The 20,800-nt window shown below is 38.0% G+C and overlaps 4 protein-coding genes across 6 annotated transcripts; 3 read left to right on the top strand and 1 right to left on the bottom strand.

Annotated features, from left to right (window-relative positions):
* The first annotated feature begins 258 nt into the window (after nt 1-258).
* On the top strand, nt 259-2,826 carry LOC124630875. The gene is made up of 3 exons (XM_047164911.1): nt 259-1,109; nt 1,209-2,376; nt 2,453-2,826. The coding sequence occupies exons 1-3, from the start codon at nt 1,004-1,006 to the stop codon at nt 2,652-2,654; spliced, it is 1,476 nt and encodes a 491-aa protein (XP_047020867.1). The 5' UTR covers nt 259-1,003; the 3' UTR covers nt 2,655-2,826.
* LOC124630872 (DNA oxidative demethylase ALKBH2-like) lies at nt 2,808-9,219 on the top strand. The gene is given in 6 exon segments (XM_047164909.1): nt 2,808-2,900; nt 2,971-3,284; nt 3,582-3,761; nt 4,254-4,335; nt 4,337-4,421; nt 8,885-9,219. Coding segments are annotated over 5 exon segments (654 nt in total). The 5' UTR covers nt 2,808-2,900; nt 2,971-3,114; the 3' UTR covers nt 9,022-9,219.
* Nucleotides 4,417-8,837, bottom strand: LOC124630870 (tetratricopeptide repeat protein 30A). Its single transcript, XM_047164907.1, has 2 exons — nt 8,613-8,837; nt 4,417-6,364 (listed from the first exon to the last, which is right to left on the bottom strand). The coding sequence occupies exons 1-2, from the start codon at nt 8,667-8,669 to the stop codon at nt 4,430-4,432; spliced, it is 1,992 nt and encodes a 663-aa protein (XP_047020863.1). The 5' UTR covers nt 8,670-8,837; the 3' UTR covers nt 4,417-4,429.
* On the top strand, nt 9,170-20,636 carry LOC124630869 (rab5 GDP/GTP exchange factor). 3 transcript variants are annotated; one of them, XM_047164905.1, is made up of 11 exons: nt 9,170-9,292; nt 9,788-9,917; nt 14,687-14,860; nt 15,254-15,474; nt 16,138-16,247; nt 16,740-16,906; nt 17,362-17,495; nt 17,839-17,949; nt 18,252-18,362; nt 18,734-18,868; nt 19,629-20,636. In XM_047164905.1, exons 2-11 carry the CDS (start codon nt 9,788-9,790, stop codon nt 20,478-20,480), a joined length of 2,145 nt encoding a protein of 714 aa, XP_047020861.1. In that variant the 5' UTR covers nt 9,170-9,292; the 3' UTR covers nt 20,481-20,636. The 3 variants fall into 3 exon arrangements, with proteins under 3 accessions (XP_047020861.1, XP_047020860.1, XP_047020862.1); XM_047164904.1 differs by lacking the exon at nt 9,170-9,292 and having other exon boundaries at nt 9,374-9,917; XM_047164906.1 differs by lacking the exons at nt 9,170-9,292; nt 18,734-18,868 and having other exon boundaries at nt 9,379-9,917.
* The last annotated feature ends 164 nt before the right edge of the window (nt 20,637-20,800 follow it).

Genomic DNA, 20,800 nt, shown 5'->3' with positions numbered 1-20,800 from the left:
CTAAAATTGCACAGCAATGCACTCATGCCTCATGCCATCATTCTTATAATTAATTTAACGATAGAATCAATTTAACACACTTTTAATAATATTGCTAATAAAACCCTGCATCTGCCACTAGGCATTCCACAAGGTTCTATATTAGGCCCTTTGTATTCAGAATTCGTGATTTATGTAAAAGGTATTTCAAAAAGAGTAAATTTTAAGTATGTACATATTTACAAATGCATTGATGGTGCAGTGTAGCGCGTCAGCGGTATCGTAACGTCATCTTACACAAGCGTTGGGCCACCCCGTACGGCGTCCGCACCGCAAGCGCGGCGCTTATGACTTGCGGGCGAGGATGGGAGCTGGTAACGAACAACGCCTTAATTAATCGCAGTGCCGTTAATACTTCTCTTGTGGCATCGAGTATCTGTAGCTAATGAGTTAAGTTGGTAGGCATAATGAAATTCAAGAATGCTAGGCAGCATAAAGTAGCTGTAAGTACTATCAAGTAGCGCAAAGAGTCATCTGCAGATAACCCTAGGTCGTTTGTTATTTCAAACCTTTTCAGACCGTTTGTATTAGGAACTCAAAACAAAACTTGACGTATTCCGCCATAGTTGACGGTTAAGAACTCGGTTATCAGGAAAGACAGGCAGGCAGCCGTCGATCATCATCTGCGGCTGCCTAGATATCGTAACTACGGTAATTCTTTCCCGTTTTCAAAAAAACTGGCCTAATGTTACCTTGTATTGTAAAAAATATGAATAAAGGCCCATAGATTCAAGCGTTTGACCTATTTCGGTACAGAAATACTGTTTGCTAAAATAAAAATAAAAGTGTCAACGTAATACTTTCCGTGAAAATGTCACCATTATACATTGTCACTAGTTTTATAGAATGCAAACTATGTTTTCGATAGGCTATTATAAATTTACGGTTCAACATCAGTGGGAGTGTCAAAAGTTATTACATGTAAAATAATTTGATTTTACCTAAATAACGTCAGTTTTTCAAAATGTATATAGCATTCAAGTGGCTTTTTGGTTTGACTGTCGCCATGTGGATAGCCATGTGCTGCATTGATATAATTGTCAATAGCAATTTACCAATCAAACGGGAGGGTGAGTTGATCTTCTAAAATTAAAACCTCGTTTACATAAAGATTAAAAGTAGGTAGGGATGTTGTTTGAACGAGATGACTGTAGCTTAACATGTTTTAGGTTGCCACCAGAACCAGATTTTAAACCAGGTTTTGACGAGGAATGCGACGCCAGTAGTCCGCGATGTGGAGTTGCAGCGAGACATTTATTTCAAGAACATACGCGACAAACACCGCGGTGCGGCCTACCTGCCGTGTGTCATGTTTATGGCTGGTGCCCTGATGGTGTCTCTGTACAACAAGAAAAATGAAATTGCGCTGTACACAAAGAAGAAATTTTCCAAAATAAACGCAAACGCTGTTATTGAGAGGACACAAGAATATATAAATCTAATCCTGATCAGATTGTACGAATTGTCTTTAGAATATAGTACAATATTGTATGTGTTCATGAACACGGAGGTGTTGAGATTATGGGATAAGTTACGTGCTTCGCTCATGTGGAAGGTAACAGAAAAGCCAAGGATAAATATTATGCTACTTAAAAAATTACAGGAAATTGGCGAGGAGAGAAAAAACTTAGGTCAACTTTTAATCTCAGCTATCCATGAAAACAAAAATATTAGAATGCAATATGAGTTGGAGAATATGGCCAAAAACAGACTCGTGAGGCACATTGAAAACACACAGAAGCTAATAAAAGAAAATAGGTCGAGATATGTTAGTTTCCAACAATTATATTTAGTCACTCATCAAGAAAACTCATTTCTAAAATCTCGGATTAAGAAACTCATGAAAGAAAAGGAGGAAGTCGAGAAAAATTTGTTGGAGCTGATGAACGAAGTGTACAAATCCAAAAACAATCAACTCAAAGCATTTTGCAGTCGATTTATTGTAAGGACGACCGATAACTTGTTAAATTCAGATATAGGCGCAGAGATTCAGAAGTTCAAGAACAAGTCTCGATCACGGGCTGTGGACACCGATTCCAACTGGCAGCTAACCGAGAGCCTCGACGCTAAAGCTAGCTCTACCAGTTGGCCTCCATGTGCCAACCCGCGGTTTGCCGAAATCGTCCAAGACGATATCCTGGTGCCCTTGGTAACGGACGCTCCCAAACTGAAGGGCCTGCCAGGGGAATATGTTTGGACTGTCAAAGATAAAGATGGTCTGATAGAAAAGTTGTACGAATATGATTACGAGTCAGACTTAGACGATGGTGATACCATCAGAAGAATTAGACAGTATTCTGTTTATTACGACAAGGACTGTTTATTGGATTTCAAAAAGTATGTTTTGTTTTCGTTACGTTTCCCGGGAAAACGTTTTAGAAATATTATCTACTTTCATGTTTATCATTTTCAGTTCAAGAACTATTCTAAATGACGGTAGAGCAAGATCTCAACGTCTGAAAGCTCGCTTTGGTGGTATGGATTATCCAACAACAGGACAAGGTTTCTTAACGGGCTCAGAAGCGTTTCAAAAGTTCTTGCAGAATAATAGAAATATGTTAACCAGTACTACAGCCAGACTCAGCTTGCCCAGACCGCCGTTATTGAGCGCATGATTTTGTAGATGTTTTGCTTTTGGATGTTATATATTTTGAGAGTAAAATTATTTTTATTTTTTATCAAGTATATTTATTTTGTATTTTTTCCAAGTACCCTCAGAATACATATGCATTTCTGCCACTATTTTAAGATGTTAATTAAATATATATGGCAACATCGTAGTTATAACCTCAAATATCAACGAGTAGACTGTCAGTGTCAAATAAGAAACTGTCTGTTGTGGATTTATTTATTATATCTTGGTGAGTAACTACAAAATTATCCTTCAGTACATCTTTGTTCTATTATTAGTTCCTTCACATTTTGTTCTAGGCTCCGCACCACAACCGTAACCTCAACACAACAATTTGTAAACAAATATGAACCAAAGACTAGAAAGTCAACAAAAAACATGTAGAACGAGTGTTGCCCTGTTTTTTGCACTATAAACTACTCAACTAAATTATTGTTGTAGAGATGGAAAAACTAAAAGGAATCGACGTGAATGTAGTGAATTGGAAATCCATTAAACAGGAGGGACTTGATTTAGAATATGCTGTACCTATTCCCCGTGCTATTGCGAGTGATTTATTACGGGAACTCGAAAGCAACTTGGAATATTTTACTGGAGAGTTATCTCGAATAAAGTACGTAGGACACACTTAAAATTATTTATACTGATGAGAAACATTTAGGTAAAGGCACCTTTTACTTGGGGCTTGCAGTTTGACCGACTGCGACATATCGTTTGATGCTCTCTGTCGATATGCGTAATGCTCCAAATATTTATGTAGGTACCCGATCTAAAGCATTGATATACTTACATTTATATGGATGATCTAGAGGTATATAAATATTTCACAACCACTAAACGATATACTTTAAAAAAATTGAATTATCCATAGCAGATATGTGCAGATCAGTATGAGACCTTCTGTTTTTAGAGTTTTTGGCAAGGTATACCCTTTGCCACGACAACAAGTTGCTTACGGGGACCCTGGGATCACATATACATACTCCGGTGTCACTGTTCCAGCCCTTCCGTGGCCCGCACCCGTTCTGGCTTTGCGAGACTTCCTCACAGCCCTTAAAGGAATTGAATATGACTTCGTTTTGGTAAACAAGTAAGTTTTACGTAGCCAACCATTTCTATACAAAGAGACATGGCTCTTGAAGACGTCGTCTGCAAGTATGTGGACTGTGATATTGTGCCACCGACTTGAGAACCTCCTCCTTTTTTTGAAGCCGGTTAAAATTAATGCACGGGGGTCGAGGTAACGCAACATAACTCTCGAAGGCTTAAGAACATTACCTACTCTTGATAATGGTCCACATAGTGTGCCTAGTAACGATAGAACAAAAGACGTTTACTGACGTGGTCGGAAGAGGCGTCATCAGATTACTTATCTATTTTAATAATTCACGTAATCCCTGTCATAATTTGTATGTTTAACATAAAGGGCAACGATTCGTTACTAAGATAAGAAATTAGGTTTTCCAAGAACTTCAAAAGTATAACCGACCTGTTGCCCACACTCCAGCATTGCCTTCTGCTATAAAATTGATGTTACGATTGTTTCGAATAATGTCATGTTATCTTAATAATCCAAACATAGATACAGAAACGGGAATGATCACATGGGCGAACACAGAGATAACGAACCGGAGTTAGATCCTACCAGCCCCATCGCATCTACATATATCCTTAGGACAAGAAAGGACATTCGTGTTAAAACATAGGGACGCAAGAAAGCCAGGCAAGGATAAAAAACCGATACCTCCAGGTAAGAATTTATTTTAAATCTTCGTACTTATTTATAGTGACAGAGTCATCGATATTCTTAAGCTTATAAAACATGTAACGTAACAGTCTCGCTTCATACGTCACTGTCTGCTTAGCCTTAGTGTGGGCGTCTTCTTCTTGAAATGGGTTCTCGATAACAGTACTCACTCGCCGCCCGTATGTCTCGCAACCTTCGAGAAACTGTAGACAGTCCTTTATTGTGTTATCTTTAACAACAATCAAGTGCTTAGCTAGGTTCTCCAGGAAGGATAAAAAGCATCGCTTGGCGTAAAACCAAGTATCGGTACCCAGACGTTTATTAAAGGGTTCGAGTGATTTTATAACTCTCGAAATGCCAAACTCGTAGTTTCCTTTAGCACAATACAATGTGCCTATGACGAGGTTCACGATGCAGAGGTGATAGAATTTCTTTTGAGGGTCTTCAAATATTTGTTGCTCTTCCTCTTTTTCTATTTTTCTCATGATATCCTCGGCCTCCTCATTTTGTGAGGTCATAATGTAAGAAACACAAAGGTTAGCTAAAACAACTGCGCTTACATCTAAAATATTATCGTATTGTTTTTTGACAATAGGCTCATAGAAACTGGCTGCTTCCTTATATTTATTTTCTTGCATGAACAATACGTGAGCAACGTTGAGTCGCCAGACATCCGATTCGTTGCAGAACTCAACAGACTTGCGGAAAATCTTCTCTACTTGTCCACAGTTTTCCATATCCCAGTAGATCTTTGCTTGAGCCATGACAACTGGAATGTATCTTTCCAAAGCTTCCTCATATTCAACGACTGCTTTTTTCACTTGATCGTTGTCCCCTTGAGAGCGACTTTCTTGCACAACTTTTGTAAGCTTTCTCAGTTGCTCCGCATGTTTCGAAGCAATATCTTCGTATTTTTGGAATGCTTCCTCTGGAGATGTCTGGCTGGTTATTATAGCATCCAAAAAATCGTACAGATATGGGGTCAGATATTTATACGTGAATTGTGCATTTTCAGCTAGCACGTCTGCTGCCAGATCGAAGTATTCAAACTTACAGTATAGTAACAATAGGTTGGCGAATGTTTCAGCGGGAAATGGATCTTGCTGAAGTAAGAAATGTAATTTTTCGAAACCGTCTGTTGGCTTTATGTCTATAGAAGTCAATGCGATATTGTGCAATGTAACTGCATCTAGTTCGTGTTCATGTCTGGGCGGCATGTCGCTAAGCGCTTCTCGCGCCGCTTCTATGTTCTTCAACTGAAATTCAATAGCAGCTTTCAGATTGAATACTTCAGTAAGAGCGGTTTCATGAAGAGTCAGAGTATTTCCAACAGACTTGACTTCTGAAGTCTCCGCTTGCATGCCTACTGCCAGCTCAGGATGGTCCCTGATCCCCCTTTCAATTACTAAAGTTATATGTTTCAATGCTTGAGGGTATTCTTTTAGTTTGAAGTAGCATAGAGCGATGTTGTAATGAAGATGTGCATTGAACCCCACAACGTTGAGGCTTCGGGAAAACTTCTGTAACGCCTCTTCATATTGATTTTCTTTGAACAATAAGCAACCAAGGTTTATGTCTTTGTCTGGATCTTCTTGTGGATAAGAATCCACGAGTCCTTTAGCCGTGATCGTATCTTCCTCACCGTATTTAATGGCTGATTGCAACTTAATGACCTTCCTTTCAAGTTGCGGAGCTGTGATTTGCATTGTGATTTTGTAGGACTCATCATACATTGAAGCTTCGTGCAGTGATTGGGCGAAGTACAGCTTATATTCAGGAATATCAGGATGCATAGCTGATAACTGTTCGTAGCAATTAGCTGCTTCTATAAATGCCTGTGTTCTAAAGTAGCAGTACCCAAGCAGGGACAATCCGGCTCGGTTCGGACTGAAGTTGATGGCGTCATTGAGAGCCTTGATGGCTTCATCGTATCTTGCTTCCTTTATCTGAAAATAGTTCAAAGATCATTATTACAAAATCAGTCGATGCCTAATGCTGATAAATTGATTTCTAACGGACTTCTTCAACGATTATCTAATTAGATTATTCAAATTGTAAGTGGAACAAAAGGACGTGACACGCGAAGTGTTCCTTCTCATTATTTATCGGCTGAGGAGCCTTGATAAGGCTCACATAAATGTCCTTATGAAGCTGAAAATAGGTTATCGAAGTATTTGTCATCCTTAGCTTAGTTGTTCGTGTTATATGTCTCGCCAACGAGAGTCGTACGCTTGCCTTTGTCTAGAACTCGAGTTAGTTATCATAATGATTATGAACTGATTGAATATATTGTGAAATATGTAAACAATTCAAGGTTTGTTCCCTTTTATGTAAGATTGTTATAATTACATAAAATATTCTCCAAAGTAATAATCAGAGTAGGTAGGTATAAACGGCAACTGCTTTTAAAATTGGCATATTTATGTTCTAAAGCATGAGTAATCCTGGGTTTATCTTCTTACTATGCATTTTTCGTTACATTGTAACAATCAGATTTGCCTATAATACTTATCGGTTTAAATATTAGTACTTTAATTCTCATTTATTGATAAAGGAGGGGCATTAAACGCTATCTGGGTATCAGTAACGAAATTGGCACAATTAAAAAGACTTCAATACATTGTAGTGTAATTGCCCACTAATATCCTGTGTAAATCTTTGTGTTTACCGTTCATGGCTTGTGATAGTCTTTTAGCAAGATAAGACAAAAAATCGGGGATACGCAGAAAGAGGACATAGGTAAGTAGGTACCTATTTCTTAAGCTGTTTTCTTTTTTGGGTTGCTCTTGAACGTGTCCTCCCTATCCCTATCCGTGGGTGCTAGGTAATTTAACCTGCAGCTCACTCGATAAGAAGAAGAAATTATCTACTACAACAAGTTTACGGCTCGACAAAACGCGTAGGTATTCCAATAAAATCGAGTAAAAATCTAAAGAAAATTGTTCCTAGCTAGGGTGACTCAACCTAGCGAAATGTCGATTAGGCACCTAATCCAAAAGTAAACATTAAATTGAATGTAGGTATACTTTGTAAGACTTATGTTTATCTATGACCGTCGTTAATCTAATCGATACATCGTTATACGAATTTCGCGTCCGTGCACTAATTCCAATAAGTATTTATACCTACTTGTTATCTTTTTAACGGCGGTAATGTTTCGCAGATAATTTTCGTTTTTATATTGTGTTTTTCGCAATTTTTCAGCCTTGGAAGCGTTTCCTCGTTTATATCGATGGGTTTGTTAAATAATAGATTAATTTGTTGATTATGTCACTCGCGATTTTCAATTGGCTAAGCATGTTATCGTAATTCTTTTCGCGGAATACAGTTTCTTCCGTTAGTTTTGGAGGTCAAACAAAAGTAGTAATTTCTTTCTTCATTGAATGATAGTAATTTTGTGGGGTAGAAAAGTTATTATAGGTAGGTAAAACACTGGCACTCAGCTGCACCCGGTTAGACTGGAAGCCAACCCCAACATAATTAGGATAAGGCTTGATGAAATGATGATCAGGTAAAAAGTTAATATTTTGGAAGTTAAGCGAGATTCCATGGTAAACTCGTTCGTGTCCATGCTTTCACATGCATGCTGATCACGTGATATCGACACAACCCTTCATTTGACCACTTCACGGCTCGAGTGCTTCAAAGATCTGAGTGTTGTCTTGAGTGTTGTAGGGTTACTTTACACTTTCGGATTTAATTCTTAACAACTATGATTTAGAAACCATCATATAGGTATTTATGCGAAGATTCTTGAAGTCTACTTGTCGAGATGATCAGCGAAAGAGCGGACCCCGATCGTGATTTTAAATATTGTTAGGTATTAACTTCTGAAATGTAGGTATATTAAGTACCACCGCCTTCCGCGTGTGGAAATTGGGAATATCTCTAACTATTGTTGTAAAGTCAATCCAAAAGTGATCAAAATAGCTTACACCAGCTTAAAAGGACTTCTTGAGTGATAACGAAACTATGTTAGTCGTTCTCTATGTCAAACATTGTTAGCGGACACGTTATTATATTCTTCACGTATCCACAACCTACGTAACCAATCTACTTATACTTACCTACATGGAATTGAAAATAAGGGGAAGGACGCCCAATTGTTTTACGTTGCTTCATTATTTGAAAAATCGATAAAGAAGGTAGGTATAGAAATACTTAGGAAAGAGGGGTGAAATTATATGTTCTTACCATTGTATAAATAGTTTTCGTGTACTGCCCATCTTTAATTTGCATTGCCATATCCATTGTTATTCAATTGTGAATAAATAAGACGCGAGTGCAAAATGTAAATTTATAACGTTGCTTGTTTACTTTTTCATTACCATAGCAACTGTTCATTCATGGACAGTTGTCATTGTGATGAAATTCGTGGAGGCCATCGAAAATAAGGATTTGATTCAATAAACTTACTCAACAAACGACAATAAGATAAATACTTCTAAATCAATTTTATTTTGCAGTGAAAATAGAATTGGAACATGGCAGTATACTCCTCATGAATCCACCTACAAATGAGATCTGGTATCACTCTTTACCGGCACGGAAAAGGCTAATGGGTGCAAGAATTAATTTAACATTCAGAAAAATGCGCCGATAGTGTTCAAGTATGAAAGTGAATTTTATTTATACAATGAAAATATTTTAGATAAGCCATTCCAAATCAGTATTCCTTTGTCGATAAATAATGACGATTTAAAAAAAGTAATGTCAAAGTATGTGTCATTCATTGTAATGTCATAGTGTTTGTGTCAATCAGTAATGTCAGTTCAGTCAAATTATAATAATTATTTGTTGTCTCGATGTTTTATTCGTTTCATTTTAGTTTAAATAATACATAATAGAAACCAATAGTTGCTACAACACCGAAGGTAAGTGTCTTTTACTGTTACATATTATATAGTCGTATATAACACAGTCTACTACGTAAATATTAAACACGAAGCTACGTTTAGATAGATTCATTTGGTTATCAGATACTCGAATAAGTACATTTTCACGATAAGCGGTGACTATATAACGGAGGAAATCGTCGAACGGCCACCGTTACCGTTGCACATTGAAATGAATACTGTTTTCCGCGAAAAACCGCTCTTATTTCGCGAACTTTGCCAAACATGGGCTGAAAATAACGTAAATGAAATTGATGGGAGATTATTCGAGTGCAGAGCGCTAAAAGTTGACTAAATTGTAGATTTAATATTGTTCGGTCACTGCACGCCATTAAGAAATAGATGGTTGACCAATTTGACCCAAAATAATAGAGTATCTATCAAAGTCAAATTGTTTTGTAAATTGCAACTGTGACTATGTGGTTTGGTCCGAATCTTCAGAGGTCTTACAAGTATATGATGTTTGCGTCCAAGATGCCGTCTCTGCGGATAGACCAGAGTGACCTGAAGTGCAAGAATGGCTGTGATTACTTCGGCAACCCGCAGTGGCAAGGGTACTGCTCCAAGTGTCACAGGGAACAGATGCAACGCCAGAGGAAGGCCGGTGAGTCATATGTTATTTACTTTAACTACTACATTAATAAGACTTCACCTGTTTTGGTGTAACAAAGGATTTTATATCAACTCAAAAAGATCTAACTAAAACTGTAACAAAAGAAAATAAGTCATTGAACAATCAACAAAACATGGTCAACTTGTTACCTCCATAATGTAATTTGCCTTAAACGCTGTAGATGTATGGTCATAGATTTATCATAGACCATGTAGAAATATACAAACAAAAAATTAAAGTAGTTAAGGAAACTACAAAATAAACAAAATTTTCTTTAAAGAGATTTCAAGTACTAATGGTCTCTTACTGTCAATTTTATTGTTATATGATTATGTTTCTAGTTTTATTAGGAGTATCTATATATATTTAATTATTCATCACACATCAATTATAATATTATAAGATAATATGTCTAGACAACCAATTGAGTTTTACAGCAAATAGAAATAAGACATAAGTACATAAGTGTGTAAGCTTAAAATAATATATGATAACAAGGCTTAGGAAGTCAATAAATTCATGACTATTAGAATAACCTTAGACTAATTATCATAGTCAGTAATCATAAAAAAATGATTAGAAAGTTTCTTTGTTTATTCTTATTTCAAGATTATACTAGTGAATACTGGTTATACTGGTGGACTCGGTCGAAGGATCGGGAAGTGTGGAAGCGAGATGGGGAGGCCTTTGCCCAGCAGTGGGACATTATAGGCTAGTAATAATAATAATAATAAGCCCCGCAGGGCATCTGAGGCGGATGACGGGGAGTAGCGACCCCGCGGGGCTATATATCCGAGTGCTCCAGGGAGAGTATACTGTCCCCCATCTCCGGCTTGCCGGAGTGAAGCATGACGGGGGATAGGTCTCCCGCCTCTTGGCTTGCCTTCATCGGCCGGTCAGAGTGGAGTCACTAGAGCAAGGTTAGTCCTGCTCGGAGGGTAGGTGCCTCGTGGTAAGTGGCGAGTGGGCCGGTGATGCTGGACCCACAGGGAGCGCGTGATCTGCGTTTAAAGTCCGCCGAGGTATCCTCACCCTTCTCAGCCTCTCATGCCCCTGTTGCCTTCTTGTTGCTTTTCAGTGACTGATTCCCGGGGGCCCAGTAAGTGAGTTGGCGAGTCTCTACCTGCCATTTTAACATGTATTTAATACATTGTCATCGGCAGGTGCCATAGTTCCCGTAGTTTCCCCATTCCTAGTCCATTAGCATCCCATCACAATAGCCCAAGTAGTTTTCATCCATAGTTAGCAATAGTTTAGTACAGAACCGGGGATTGTCCTTGGGTACATTTCTATAGTGTATACAGGGATAATCGTCGGTTTTGTGTCACCATTTCATTAAAGTTGTCTCAAAAGGGCTTCAACGTGTTGGCTTCTGCCCCACGTTCGCCTCCCAAAAATCTGGGACTCTATAGTCCCGAGGTCTGGAAGAGACTTACATATAATAATAATAACTAGTGAATGGATTTTGATGAAAATTGGCTGTAATATTAGTATAGTTTATACATCATAATAACAAAATGCCAATTTTTATCTGGATGTAGGAAGTCAGGAAGTGAGTGAAACAGAAGGTATTTTGCTAACTTTAACAACAGAGGAAAGATGAGTCATGAAATAAGTCCAATTAATATTTTTTTAATAACAGACAGTTGTAAACATTGGGTAAAAGGGACTTTTGAATGGCAATTTCTTAACTACAGTACATATATTTAAAGTGGGTTATCATAACTCATAGATACCCTAATTAGAGTTCAAAAAGATATTTGTTGTGTAGTTTAAATACTTTATAATAAATTAAAAACATGATAAACGAAGATAGCAATACTGTAAAAGTTTAGGGGTTGGGTGAAATTCTTTGTGGGTTGGATGAGACAAAATTATTATCACCCAGGGAGTTTGATTTAACCTTATTAACTGACTACATTTAATGACATCATTAATATAAGTATCTTTTCTAGGAAATGCTTATAAACACTTATTATATTTATATACACTTATATATCTCCTTTGTTTGCATCTTGGTTTTTCCTATTTTGCTTATATGATTACTTAGATTATGAAATATATTGTAAATGCCTTATTTATATACCTTTACTTTGAACCTAATATTTATTTAATATATAGACTTGTTACAAAATAAAAGGCATTTATGTATTTTGGCATGGAAGCTCCCAAACAGATGAACTAATTTCAGTACAAATTACGAAATTATGTTATTTCCTAAAGTTGGGATATTATATTTAATGACAGTCGAAACAAAAAATAATCTATTCTATCCAAAATTATGAGGTTTCTTATGAAATTATTCTTAGAAAGTTTTTTTAAATCTCCCTGTGCATTTAATTTATATTACTAATACATTGTAAAGGACTTTGTTCTTACATTTCTGAAGCAAATCAAATCACGTCACAATTTGTTTACTAAAACGTCTCATTGCGCAACAATCATGTAACATTGCCCCTGGCTGGAGGCCTTAAGCTCTAGGCATCCACAGGGATTTGTCCGGTTAAGCAGTAAACAGCCTCCTAGGCTGAACTGCGAGATGCCATTCACAAAAAAAAAAAAAAAAAAAAAAAAAAAAAAAAAAACATGTAACATGATGCATATCAAATAAAAAAAACATACAATCAAAGAGATAATCTCTAACTAAAGGTAAAGTTAAATGTAACTGTTTAGATAATGTGAACTTCACCTTCCATAGTTATCATAGTGATAAATAAGGTTTTTCACATAACATGAGATAATCAGTGATTGGACCGTCAATGTAATGCTGGGGTGCGCCCGATTACGTGGTATTATGTAGGAAATGATGCTCGTTTGTTTTTGAAAACAGAGTGCTTAGTGCGAGTTTTCGTGAATTTTTTTACGGACTCACATGAGAGCGCGTATACTAAGATTTGTATGCAGTGTTGCCAACTTAGTGGATTTTCCACTAATACTGGTGGTTTAAGTCCCCTATTTAGTGGCGAAATGTTGAAAGTACTGCGGGTCAAGTAGCGAAATGTAAGTTTTGTGGTACAACTTTAAGGAGTTACTATGGAGATTTGAAGTCTCACGGAATGTCAAAAAAGCATCTACAAAACAAAAAGGTGAACGACTACTATATAATTATATTAAGTACTCATTCATTGGTCAAATGCGTAACTAAACAATTTGTGAAACTACTACGCCGATTATAATTTGTGAAGGATTCGGATCGGGTCGGATGAATTGCTAAACAGATGTAATGCTTTGTCTGTTTTAATTTTCTATCGTTGCCGAGTTACATCTTTGGATGATTAAATTGTTTTAGGTTACAATAAAATATAAACAATATTTTTTTAGTGGTGAATTTGGTGATTTTAAGTGTGGGATAAATTTTTGTTAGTGGTTTTCTGGTGGTTTTAAAAGTTGACTCTGGTGGTAAGCTTCTACAACTGTTGGCAACACTGTTTGTATGGAACAAAAACAGGTTCCAATTTTTGACACTAGGTGGAGCTGTTTTTGTTCCATACAAATCTTAGTATACGCGCTCTCGTGTGAGTCCGTAAAAAAATTCACGAAAACTCGCACTAAGCACTCAGGTGACTCTTTTACTTGTGGGTTTGGTCACTAAACGAGGTCAAATGCTTACTGCCGGGGCTGCGGAGTTGTTCGAAAGAGTTATCGCGGCCCTGGTACTTAAAAGGCCTACGACGGAACACAAGGGTTTTTAGTCAGTAAGAGTCTGACACTCCCTCACCGCTAACCTAACCTAACCTAACCTAACCTAACCTAACCCACAGCGGGAGGGGTAAAAAATAATGCTTAGCCAAAATATGCTGTAGTTGGTATGGATAGGAGTGAAAGATTTAAATTGAACCAAGTGTCGTTTAGGTGTAAAATAAAACCATGATAATTTTAAAGATACATATTTGTAGAGGTACTTTTGGGAGGTATTATAATTATATTCTTTTATTATTTTATACTGTTAACACACCTGTTTTTTCGGAATCGTTAGTCGTTAATACGATATTTGACCTTTTCTTATAAAATCCTAAAATCACCTGTACTCTATAGTATTTACTGCCATAGCAAATAGTATTTACTGCCATAGCAAAATTACTTTTTGCATCCGAATAAAAAGTAGCCTAAAGGCTTCTTGAAACTTATAAGCGAAGAGGTACAGAGAAACAAAAGAACTCACATTTGCGATACTATAATATCCAGTCAGAATACACGTGTCATCGTTCATTGTCCTTACACGCTGTAAATCTTATACGTAGTTATATTATATATCATTATTATACTATTATGTTAAACGCAATTCACTATCGTGTTTATCACGAGATATCTATCTCCCACTTTTGTTGTTACTGTTTGTTTAGCAAACTGCAATTTACTAGCATCTGTATTAATTATTCAAAAGCGTTCTCTGTATTGAAAGGTCTTCAAGCTTTATCAATATAAAAAGCTTGGTAAAAGTTTAGATTGTGCACCAACAAATCATATTTATAATTATGTACCTATCTTCAAAATATTACAATACGCCTACGTTTAACTATTAGCTATTGTTTGATACATCATACATACCAGAAATAAGAGATCAGTATGAATCGATAGTTAAAATAATACTTAGGTATTGATTCACATTAACATAAACAGAATTCTTCATCAAATTAAATGAAAATAATGGTAGAGGCATTCCGCAACTATACATACTTCACATCTGGGGACGATCTGCGTCATGTAGTTATATATCCAGTATTCTAGCTCTATAAAGCAAATATTCCCTTTCAAAACAGAAAAAGCATCATCAGCGACGCTCCCCAAGCCAGAACAGAAGAAGCCGGAACGAGGACTGAAGGTCACCTCCCACTCGTCCTTCTCCAAGTTCGAGGAGAAGCGGCTGCGCCAGAGCGAGACCCTCAAGAAGGCCAACTTGCTCAAATTCAGCGTGTTTAAGAAAAGTAGCACAGGTAATTTTTTATATGATTATAGGGTGCTTGTCACTTACCTCCGCACTCAGAGACTTTTACTAGGACATGTCACTAAGAAATAGCTTAAGTAACTATTAAATTTCTCTGAGTCAGGGTTAGGAATCTCACTAGTTGAAGCTCTTGTGATCATGAAATCCTGATTGCACTTCAGTTTTATTCCAATACGTCTAAAATTTTAAAGGCTTACTTTTACCTTATTGTATACTTTTTCATGTATTAGTTCTCGTAATTAATAAATGCTCGAGCTAGAGCGCTAGTTTGCTGAATGGCATACATTTACACCTATTAAAGATATAACATTGTGTCAGATTTGACCATTTCACTTAGGCTATTCGATGTTCCACCTACAATATTGATCTCAAACTCCCACAGATGATCACGAAGCAGCAGAAAAACGTCCCCCAGAATTCAAGATCCCGGGCCAAGTGAACGAGGGCATGAAGTGCGAGTTCCGCGTTCGATTCCCGCAGCTCGGGCCCGCGGTAGACCGGGACTCAAGGGTGTTCGTGCACAGCTTTATTACTGACGTCATTAAGTGCGCCAATGTGATGACCGTTGATGAGCTTTCCGAGAGGGTGCAGAGACAGTATCAGGTATGCATACTTATTTGATAAATTTTTCTTCTTGCCCCACACTAAAGTTATTTAGGGTCGGCGCAATATGTAAAGAATACGCTTACGACGCATACGCTTTCATTTCTCCCTGGCAGCCCTCATATTAAGAAACGCTCCTTTCTTATTCATGTAATTTAAAAATAAATATCAGGATAAAATATTCTGGTATCACATTTAACAGCATTGTTGTGAAATAACTGAATTTGAAGATCAGACTGTACCAGTGATTGGTGACTGTGATGCCTTCCTAGAACTCTTTACGGGAAAGGTCAACTAACACAACAGCAAAAAATATGCGGAAAATCCGGCACACAAAACCATAATCTTTTTTCTATTGATATTGAAGTGGAACCTTATGGCCAGTTTGACCGGTTACTGATGAAGTCTGATAGCCTATCAGGAACTTACCTGACAGATAAACTTCAACTTTTTGGTTTTACAGGTCTCGAATAACTATATCTAGCAGAAATAAGTAGCCATTGTGTGGTAGAGAGCATTAACCATCAGATAATTCACCGACACTATCGGTAACCAGTTAAACCAGGCCATACATTTCTTCATCATCATCATCCTCCTAGCCTTTTCCCAACTACATTTACATATGTTGGGGTAATTTACATTTTCTTATTCTTATTTTTGCAGCGTTTCATGAAGCACATGGACACATCATCTCACTTCGCGAACGTGGACTCGGATACCAAGGAACTGCTCATGGACTTTGTGGAGAAACACGCCATGACTTACTTGCACGAGTAAGTACTCAAATATCTTTGGAACTTTACAATGTTTGAATTAAGAATCTTACTCAATCATCAGTATGTTTACAAAGTTTGAATAAAGAATTGTAATTTCTGAATGCATTCTGCCTGACTGGTTAAAAAGGTCGTCTAGATATGGGACCTTGTGTCCGATTCAGACTATTTGTGTTTATCATTGTGCAGCGGCTTAAGATTGAGAAATGAACAGTTGTAGCTACTTAAAATGCGCAGTAATTTCTGTCTTTTGTTATCCTCTTCAAACGCTTACAGACTGTTCCAGAAACATTTATTTAGGCTCCGATTTGATATAATCAATTTTCTTGGGGAGTTTTTTGCGCCATTCCTCTTCTCAGCAAAAACACAAAGGCAGTGGTGGAGGGTGGGCGTTTTGAAGACTGTCTTTTGTAAATGTTGTCGTTCAAAAAGTGCTGTTTTCCAAGTTAGAACAAATGAGTTTGATTTCTTATCCTTTCTTTTTTATTCCAGGTTACCGTCAGTAGTATTCTCCCCCAGTGGTACGGAAGACGAGCGCCTGGACCGCGCGATGTCGGAGCGCATCCAGCAACTCAGCTGGGTTGGCGAGAGGCACCTGGAGTGCAAGCTCGATAGGAACAGTGATGAATGCCGCCAGCTGTTGTATAAAGCTATCAGTGGTGAGTATGTAACAGTGGTACAGAAGATGCTAGAGAATAAAAGTAAATAAATAGTGTGTACCAGTGTTCAAGCAGATTCTAGACAGAAAGTCTGTACACTCAGTTCCAGTCTGACATTTTGTACCACCAGTTGATGATTTCGCATCCGTAATACTGAAGTAATCACGGAGGAAGGAAGATACCTTAGGGCAGGCAGGTCAGGCGCCCTCTTGTAGGTCAAGTAACGTTCGGTAGGCGTGACCAAAAAAATCTATTACTTTAAACCAACGAGGCGTTCAGGGTTCCTGAATACATCTGTCAGAGATTGGTCTTCTTTGATGGGTGATTTGGTTTAAAAAAAAGTGCTAGTAACTTCCCTCGTCTCCCGAACGTGCCCTACGTTTTTGGGTGATTTTGACTTATGACATCTCCGCTAGTTATTTTGTTCTCTATTGAAATAATCCTTTTCTTTTCAGAGTTGTTGGGCATGGACAGCGCGATGTCCCCGGGCGGCAAGCTGGCGCGAGTGCGGCGCAGCTGCCGGCACGTGCTGCGGCTGTGCGGACAGCCCGCCTCCGCCGATGATCTGCTGCCGGCACTCATATTTACTGTACGTACCATAATACTATCTTTCAGCTTATGTCGTAAGATTACGTAATATTTATTAACTTTAACTATAACCGGACGATTTTCAGTTGTCAAATCGCCGATTTTAATAATGAGCGGAAAGTATATGGCTTTGGTTATCGCTATATGAACTATACATAAAGTAAACTCATATCAGAAATACGACTTAGTATACTGGCCCTTATTTCGGACCGAATTGACTGTTTGTCGTTGATTTCGTCGACTTCATGAGCGCTGGCCAATATACTGGACTATTTTAATAATTTTTCGGAACCCATACTAAAGAATTGACGAAAGTTATCATTAATTTCCGTCCATGACTGTAGGTGCTGAAAGCGAACCCGCCGCGGCTGGTGAGCAACATCAACTTCGTGACGCGCTTCTGTAACGCGCAGCGACTCATGACCGGCGAGGGAGGGTACTACTTCACTAATCTCGTAAGTATTTACTTTATTGACATACATTATATAAAAACCGGCGAAGTGCGAGTGTGACCCGCGCACGAACGCTATAAAAAGAATATAGGCGAAGGCGAAGGGTCTATAAAACGGCCAAAAAATGTTTGTTGTATGAAAACCTCCTAAATTATGTATTTTATTGTAGTTTTTATTGTAATTTTTTTTTGTATGTTTCAACTGTCTAATTGTAGTTTTTTTTTGTATATTTTAACTGTCTATCTATGACGGATCATGAGATTCAATGTTTTTTTTTAATATAAGTTTTTTATTATTATTTCCAGTGTTGTGCAGTGTCGTTCATAGAGAATTTGACGGCTGAGTCCCTCAATATGGACAAGAAAGAATTCGATTGCTACATGGCTATGCCGGCGTCCATCGGTGGTAGTTCTTGGGTAAATACATGATAATTTCTTATATGTTTAATTTCGCTGAAATAAAACTATGATTTTTATGAAATTAAAAGCTTATAAGTCCTCTTCGATAAATGGCTATCGAGTACCAAAGGTATTATTTTAAGGTAGACTGAGGTAGGCTTTCTAGCAAACAAGCAAGCTTTTCAATAGGATGTATTATTAGTAAACATCATCTGCCTAGCCTTTTTGTAATCATATTGGTTTTGGCGTCCAGTCAACTGCAGTGGAGTGGAGTACCAGTATTTTTAATGGAGCAATTGCCTATCTGACCTCAACCCTGTCTTACTGACTTTCTAAGTTGAACTAACGACTCCACTATTGGTGGATTAACATGGCCCTTGACTCCCCAGGGGGCGGCGCTGTCGCTGTGCGGCGCGGCGCGCGAGGCGGGCTGGCAGCGCGCGCGGGCGGGCGCGCTGCTGGCGCGCGCGCGGGACCTGCACTCGCGCGCAGACCAGCTCGCGCACAACGCGCTCAGCTTTGAGGTAATTGGCTTAGATTAGCGGTTATTGCCCGTGCCGAACTCCATGGCGGCTGAACATAGCTAGGATAGAGGTGGAAGAATTTGGCTTACATGTCTGTGCTTGTGCACAGACGTTATTTAAACTGCTACTAACTTTAGGCGACAATTATACGAAAGTTTTTGATCTTGTCACTCCTGTGATTTACCAAGGGAAATCGATTTGATATTCTTAAAGGATAAGCTTAAGACAAAAAAGACTTTTGTGAAAGCGCCAGGGATAGACATTCCAATACATATCACATACCCACCAAGTATGGCCTGCAAGAATTGAGTTAACCACCAAATAACCACTTTGGATCGCTCTGTGCAGATAATTAAAATATTTATCAATCATAGGAAAACAAAGAAAAATAAAAAAATATCCCAATCCCTTTACAATGAATACAGTTGTACCTATTAATTCCTATGACGCTAATATTAATAATTTGTTTCCTGTCAACCATTAAGGAAAATGATATCGACAATAATTTCCAATGACGGAATCCCCGTAGGTACCTATTTAAACAGACGTGAAATATATTAAACATTTTATAATTCACTGCTCCACATAATTAAGACTAGCTTTTCCCCGTGTTGTTACTCACCAAATATATTAAAGTAACTTGACGGTTTGTTTTATTTTGATATACTCTTTGAACGTTCTATTGAGCCAATATACGTAGATACTATAATTTTATTTATTGATCGATAATAAATAACAGCTGATATCATTTCTATTACAGGAACAGATTTCCAAAAAAGTTCAAGACGTCCTCGCAAAGACGCCGCTTGAGATAAAACCACGGCGCGAGCTGCCCCGCATCGGCAAGTTCAAAGAGATAACCACAGCACCACTTATAGACCTGGATACCACTACCACACGGGAACACCCACAGACAATACCAGAGCAGAAACCAGAAGTTCCACCGCCACAACCAGTCCCAACAGTCTCCAAGGAACCAAACATCACCATACAACCCTCAGAAACCGAGCCAAAACTAAACATCCTCGGCTTCGAAGTCATCGAAAGACAATCCCCATCAAAATCACCACAGAACCTCGACCAAACATGGGATTTAAAACAGACCAATTCGTTAGAACTTCTAACGCCATCGCCTTTGGGCTTCACGCCCTTCGATTCAAGATCAATCGACGAACTGATGACCCCAGATGATTTTGGAACAGATCAACTGCCTCCAGGATTGAGCAATATAAACTACGATATTGACCTTTCAGACTTCAGCGGCGACAATAGTATAGCTGAGGAAGCTCCCAAGTCTGAACCAAAAGACCCATTCAGTCCCGAGCCACAGAAGAAAACCTTCGATCCTTTCGCACCACAAACTTCAAGGGGATATGAAACAGCTTTGGATTCCTTCGACGAATTTAGCTTCGTGGATCAAAGAAAGCGCGAAGCTGACCCGTTCGAAGTTATACACAGAGGGCAAGACCCCTTCAGCCCAGTAGATACAGGAAAATATACTTTCAACAGTCCAGAAAAGTCGACTTCTATTCTAGATGACAATGACTCACCAACCACAGGCTGCCTACTGCCTTCACCAATGCAACCACAAAACACCGGGAAACCAACCTAGTTGGTGTTCACTAAAAGTTGAATCATAGATCTTAAACCAAATTGGTTGGTGCTAAAGTTGTAAGTCGATTATTGATTTGTTCTTGTTTATTTATTTAAAATATAGTTTAATGTGTCCCCGTTGAAGTAATAAATGGCATGATGGAAGTATTAACAACCTTTATTGCTTTATTTAACCTTTTCTTGATATAATAATGAAAGTTTTCATACTAACAGCCAGTTTCTTCATCAAAAGTTAAAGCCAAAGTAAAAGTCAAAGTAATGTCTAAAGTAAAAGTAACGGTCAAATTCAATTTTTCTATTAGTTTTGCTGTCACTTTA

Source organism: Helicoverpa zea, chromosome 6, assembly GCF_022581195.2.
Source record: "Helicoverpa zea isolate HzStark_Cry1AcR chromosome 6, ilHelZeax1.1, whole genome shotgun sequence".
NCBI lineage: Eukaryota > Metazoa > Arthropoda > Insecta > Lepidoptera > Noctuidae > Helicoverpa > Helicoverpa zea.
Note: the sequence above shows the minus strand (reverse complement) of the source record. Positions and strands in the feature narration are given on the sequence as shown.

Excerpts from the sequence above, each read along its gene's own strand:
- LOC124630870 (XM_047164907.1), bottom strand. The coding sequence starts at position 8,669 with ATGGATATGGCAATGCAAATTAAAGATGGGCAGTACACGAAAACTATT. Across the intron at positions 6,365-8,612 it reads CGAAAACTATTTATACAATG|ATAAAGGAAGCAAGATACGA; the intron begins GTAAGAACATAT and ends AACTATTTTCAG.
- LOC124630869 (XM_047164904.1), top strand. The coding sequence starts at position 9,731 with ATGTGGTTTGGTCCGAATCTTCAGAGGTCTTACAAGTATATGATGTTT. Across the intron at positions 16,248-16,739 it reads GCCATGACTTACTTGCACGA|GTTACCGTCAGTAGTATTCT; the intron begins GTAAGTACTCAA and ends TTTTTATTCCAG. Across the intron at positions 17,496-17,838 it reads TGCCGGCACTCATATTTACT|GTGCTGAAAGCGAACCCGCC; the intron begins GTACGTACCATA and ends CCATGACTGTAG.
- LOC124630875 (XM_047164911.1), top strand. The coding sequence starts at position 1,004 with ATGTATATAGCATTCAAGTGGCTTTTTGGTTTGACTGTCGCCATGTGG. Across the intron at positions 1,110-1,208 it reads TTTACCAATCAAACGGGAGG|GTTGCCACCAGAACCAGATT; the intron begins GTGAGTTGATCT and ends AACATGTTTTAG. Across the intron at positions 2,377-2,452 it reads TGTTTATTGGATTTCAAAAA|TTCAAGAACTATTCTAAATG; the intron begins GTATGTTTTGTT and ends TATCATTTTCAG.